The sequence below is a fragment of the Coenobita brevimanus genome, chromosome 12 (genome assembly GCF_032717465.1).
Source record: "Coenobita brevimanus isolate Jiangsu-jjx chromosome 12, ASM3271746v2, whole genome shotgun sequence".
Taxonomy (NCBI): Eukaryota; Metazoa; Arthropoda; class Malacostraca; order Decapoda; family Coenobitidae; genus Coenobita; species Coenobita brevimanus.
In genome coordinates, this window is record NC_136965.1 from 5,482,501 (window position 1) to 5,487,500 (window position 5,000).

The following is a 5,000-nucleotide window of genomic DNA, read 5'->3' on the forward strand; positions in this document are numbered from 1 at the left end:
CCTCCATGCCTTCCCACCTCCCTCCTTGCCTTTCTACCTATCTCCTTGCCTCACCTACCTCCCTCCTTGCCTTCCTACCGCCCTCCCTCCCTGTCTTCCTGTCTCCCTCCCTGTCTTCCTGTCTCCCTCCCTGTCTTCCTGCTTCCCTCCTTGCCTTCCTCCCTCCCTCCCTGCCTTCCTCCCTCCCTCCCTGCCTTCCTCCCTCCCTCCCTGCCTTCCTACCTCCCTCCCTGCCTTCCTACCTCCCTCCCTGCCTTCCTGCCTCCCTCCATGCCTTTCTACCTCCCTCCTTTCCTCACCTACCTCCCTCCTTGCCTTCCTACCTCCCTCCCTACCTTCCTACCTCCCTCCCTGTCTTCCTGCCTCCCTCCTTGCCTTCCTCCCTTCCTCCCTCTCTCCCTGTCTTCCTACCTCCCTCCTGCCTCACCTGCCTCACCCCTGCCTCACCTGAGATGCCAGAAGAACCCGAAGCAAAGGAGTGGATGGATGAGGAGTTAGGCATACACCTGGAGGACATGGAGTACTGCGACACTGAGGTAGGGAAGGCGCCGTCCCTCGCCTGCCGCAGCCGCAGGATCTTCGCGCGGCACACCACACACCGCAGCGGCAGGAGGCGTTGACTGACCGCTACCTGAGAGGAGAAAGAGATGGGTAGAAAACTGGAGAGACTCATTAGCAGGGGATGTAAGGGAATGGAAGGGCGATAGGAAGGCAGAGAAGAAGGGAGATGGGCAGGCAGAGAAAAAGGGAAATGGGTAGGTAGGGAGGTAGGCAGGACAGGGGAATGGAGGGGAGATGGGCAGGCAGGGTGGGAGGCAGGAGCTCAGTAGGAAGGTAAATAGGGTCAAGGAAGGGGGATAGGTAGGCAGGGAGATTAACAAGAGGGAGGTAGGTAGGACAGGGGAAAGGAAGGGAGAAAGAGGGAGTAAGGTAGGGAGGCAGACAGGAAGGCAAGAAAGTAGGAGGGAAAGAAGGTAGGCAGGAAGGCAGGCAGGGATAGGAAGAAAAGTAAGCAGGCAGGCAGGCAGGAGAGGAAAGGAAGTAGGTAGTACAGGAAAGAGTTACGTGGATAGAGAAGCAGAAGATGGACAGAAAGGACGCAAGAAAGTACGAAAAACAAGCAGGGAAGAAGAAGAAAAAGGAGGAGGAAGTGGAGGAGGGTGAGGGAGGAAGAATGGCAGTCGTAAGAAATTGAGGAGGACAGACTATGCAGAATTTCTCTCTCTCTCTCTCTCTCTCTCTCTCTCTCTCTCTCTCTCTCTCTCTCTCACACACACACACACACACACACACACACACACACACACACACACACACACATTTCATGCCTTTAATCTCAGTCATATAGTAGTTTCTCATGCAATATTTAATTCTGCCTTTCCCTCTTCCCCCCCCTCACACACACACACACACACACACACACACACACACACACACACACACACACACACACCTGTATAGTCTTAACGAAGCACTTCCTACACACGACGCGGTGACCACAGGGGAAGGTCTGCATCGTGGCTTTGGCATTGACGCAAATAACACACTGAAACAAGAACAAAAACAATATATTAGTGATTGCGTTATTTACTTAGGTTATAAATACATCTACAGTAACAATATTGATAGTTATAGTAGTAGTTGTAGTAATAGTGTAGTAAGAGTAGTAGTAGTTGTAGTATATTAATAATAGTAATAATAATAATAGTAGTAGTAATAGTAGTAGTAGTTTTAGTTATTGTAGTAGTAGCAATAGTAGTAGCAATAGTAATGATAATAATAATAATAATAAATAATAATAATAATAATAATAATAATAATAATTAATACTGATGATGGTAATAACAATAATAATAAAAGTGACTGCCTCGATTCAGCAGTGCTTAAGAGACAGACGTACACTCAGATAGACAGATAAAATTGCACTTTAATGTTATTCGTGCTATATCAAAGGCTAAACAGTAAGATAAATAAATATAACCACTAAAACGCTGCGTATATTGTAAGCTTAAGATGCGTAGTATGAGTAACGTTGATAAACACCACACATTCCCCTTGCCTCCGTTACATCACCATCATATTTTACGTGAAAAACCATCATAAACAAAATCCAATCAACCACTGCGCTACAAAACACGTTCTTTTAATCGGATTCGACCCATAAATACCGAAATATAATTAAATTTGGCTTGCCGGGCATCAGGGGGCTCCATTTTAACTCCGGTTTATGTAGCAGAGAATTTCGCCCCAACGCTACGGCCGCGGCTACGTTATGTGAGCCGGAATTAACGTGCTTTTTTTTGTTTACCTGTGATTTTGATTTCGTGTTTCGGGGTATATTATCGTGTTTTTTCTCGTTTTACTGAGCATAATTGGATATATTTGCGCTGCCAGGTGTGTGAGTATGCTATATATGCTCGTTTGTTTCGTAATTCTTCCTCTTTCGTTAATATTCAATGCTTTCCTTCCAATTCCTCTTACACTTACTTCCGTCGACTCTCTTACGATTCTTCTTATCTCGTTTATGGGATATTTTCTCGATTTCTTCTTTCTTTACTTCTCTTGTTGTTAGAGAGAGAGAGAGAGAGAGAGATGAATATTACATGAGAAAGTGTTATACGAGTGAGCGAAATAATTAAATGAGAGAGAGAGAGAGAGAGAGAGAGAGAGAGAGAGAGTTAATATTACATGAAGTACAGTAAAAATTGTACCTCCAGCCTGTCTACTGTAATTCTGTTAGCTTCTGTGGTGGTTGTGGTAGTTGTGGTTGTGATGGTAGTAGTTGTGATGGTTGTGGATGTGGTGGAAGCAGTTGTGATGGTTGTGGTAGTAGTTGTGATGGTGGTGGTTGTGGTGGTTGCGGTTGTGGTAGTTGTGGTATTGTTATAGCAGTTGAAAGTAATAATTTTTTTGTGGAGTTTGTAGTTATTCTCTCTCTCTCTCTCTCTCTCTCTCTCTCTCTCTCTCTCTCTCTCTCTCTCTCTCTCTCTCTCATTGTTGTTGTCTTTGTAACTATAAATGTTGTAGTGGTGGTTGTGAGAGAGTGACTGGTGCTCTCTCTCTCTCTCTCTCTCTCTCTCTCTGGGTTGTTAGAGAATGACTGCTGCTCTCTGTCTCTGTCTCTGTCTGTCTCTCTCTCTCTCTCTCTCTCTCTCTCTCTCTCTCTCAACACCATAAACCACCAGCCCTCATACCAGCAGCTGAATATTGCAAGAGTTGATATTGCACTTACGGCATAATTCAACAAGACGATATTACACCTCTCGACCACTTCCTTACGATGATTCTCTTAATTTTCTTCCTACTGCCTCCAGACGATTTTATTCAGCGAAGGAGAGAGATTTTGTTTTATATTCTGAGTGGGAAAAATAATAACCATTACTCTGTTTTTCTACACACACACACACACACACACACACACACACACACACACACACACACACACACACACAGCTTATTTCACGTAGCTCAGTGGCAGTAAAAGAACAGCGCTCCGGCTCTACGTCCTTTCCATAGCACTTCTTCGTGACTAGCCTCGTCGTGTTATTCTCTTGTTACAGCAGAACGAGAGAATACTGGGCCTCCATATCCTTTCCGTAGCGTTTCTTCGTGACTAGCATCATATTCTAGTGTTAATGTATTGTAGACCCATTTAGTTTTTAAAAAGTATACAGCTCTACATCCTTTCCCATTGCACTTCTTCGTGACTATCATCGTATTCTAGTGTTAATCTATTGTAGGCCAAGTTAGTGTTAAAAGAGTATGCGTCTCTACATCCTTTCCATTGCACTTCTTCGTGACTATCATCGTATTCTAGTGTTAATCTATTGCAGGCCAAGTTAGTGTTAAAAGAGTATGCGTCTCTACATCCTTTCCATGGCACTTCTTCGTGACCAGCATCATATTCCAGAGTTATGCTATTGTCACAACCGTACATTCAAGATGGAGGGATGGCAATTTTAGGCCCAGTTAAAGAGAAAAAGGTATAGCAGAGAAACACACTGAGGTGGTTTGGCCATGTGGAGAGGATGGAGAGTGAGAGACTGACGAGGAGAGTGTATGTGAGTGAGGTGGAGGGGGGGGGAGAGTGAGGGGGAGGCCAAGGATGAGATGGAGGAATGGAGTGGAGAGGTATATGAGAGGTGGAGGTGTGAGTTGGGAGCGGGACAGTGATGTGGCGGGGACAGGGCGACATGGAGGCGATTTGTTTGTGGTCACCCCATACGGGATTAAGGCGTCTGGCAATAGATAGATAGATAGGTGTAGTATAGCGTCAGGGGGAAGGGGCTTAGGGTGATTAATGGGAAGGAGGTGGAGGGGGGGCAGCCTGAGTACCGGGACCCTCTTAGGGGTAATGTCAGTGGAATGTCAGAGGGATAGGCCACTGACAGCTGAGGGGATTACGGATTAACGAAGGGATTGGGGATGCAGGGGGATTAAGGATTAACGGAGACTGTAGGGGATTAGAGATTAACGGGGACTGTAGGGGATTTGGGAGTAACGGGGACTGTAGGGGATTACGGATTAATAAAGTGGATTCCGAATTAACAGGAGGATTTACGGGGATTACGGATTAATAAAGGGGATTCCGAATAAACAAGGATTTATGGGGATTACGGATTTAACGGGCACTGTAAGGGAAAGGACTGCTGAGCTAGGAAGGGAGTTGAGGGACGTTTGTATAACCCGGCAGTGGAGTCGCCTGGTTATATGAATGCCACCACGTGAAGGCGTCCCTCTCACCTACAAAATTGTGTTTAAGTATGTAGTGTTTTGGGGTCGACTTGTTTTTACATAGAAATGAGTGGACTGAAAATACATGGGTGTTTTTGTGGTGTGGTGCGAGGAAGAGAGGGAGGGAAGGAGGGAAAAAGTGGAGAGGGAAGGAGAGAGTAGAGGAAAGAAGAGGAAAGAAAAGAGTTAGAGAGGAGAGGAGAGGAAAGAGGAAAGAAAAAAGGAGAGAAGAGGGGATAGGAAAGGAGAGATAAAAAAATAAAGGA

General features: G+C 45.6%; 1 protein-coding gene across 1 annotated transcript in view; it reads right to left on the reverse strand.

The window, feature by feature from the left end:
- LOC145413449 (uncharacterized) overlaps positions 1–5,000 on the reverse strand; it is an 88,981-nt gene that overhangs the window by 10,558 nt on the left and 73,423 nt on the right. The window contains exons 3-4 of the mRNA XM_080283144.1: positions 1,454–1,546; positions 448–631 (exon numbers count right to left, since the gene is read on the reverse strand). Coding sequence (XP_080139270.1) covers positions 448–631; positions 1,454–1,546 — 277 coding nt within the window. The remainder of the gene's footprint in view (positions 1–447; positions 632–1,453; positions 1,547–5,000) is intronic.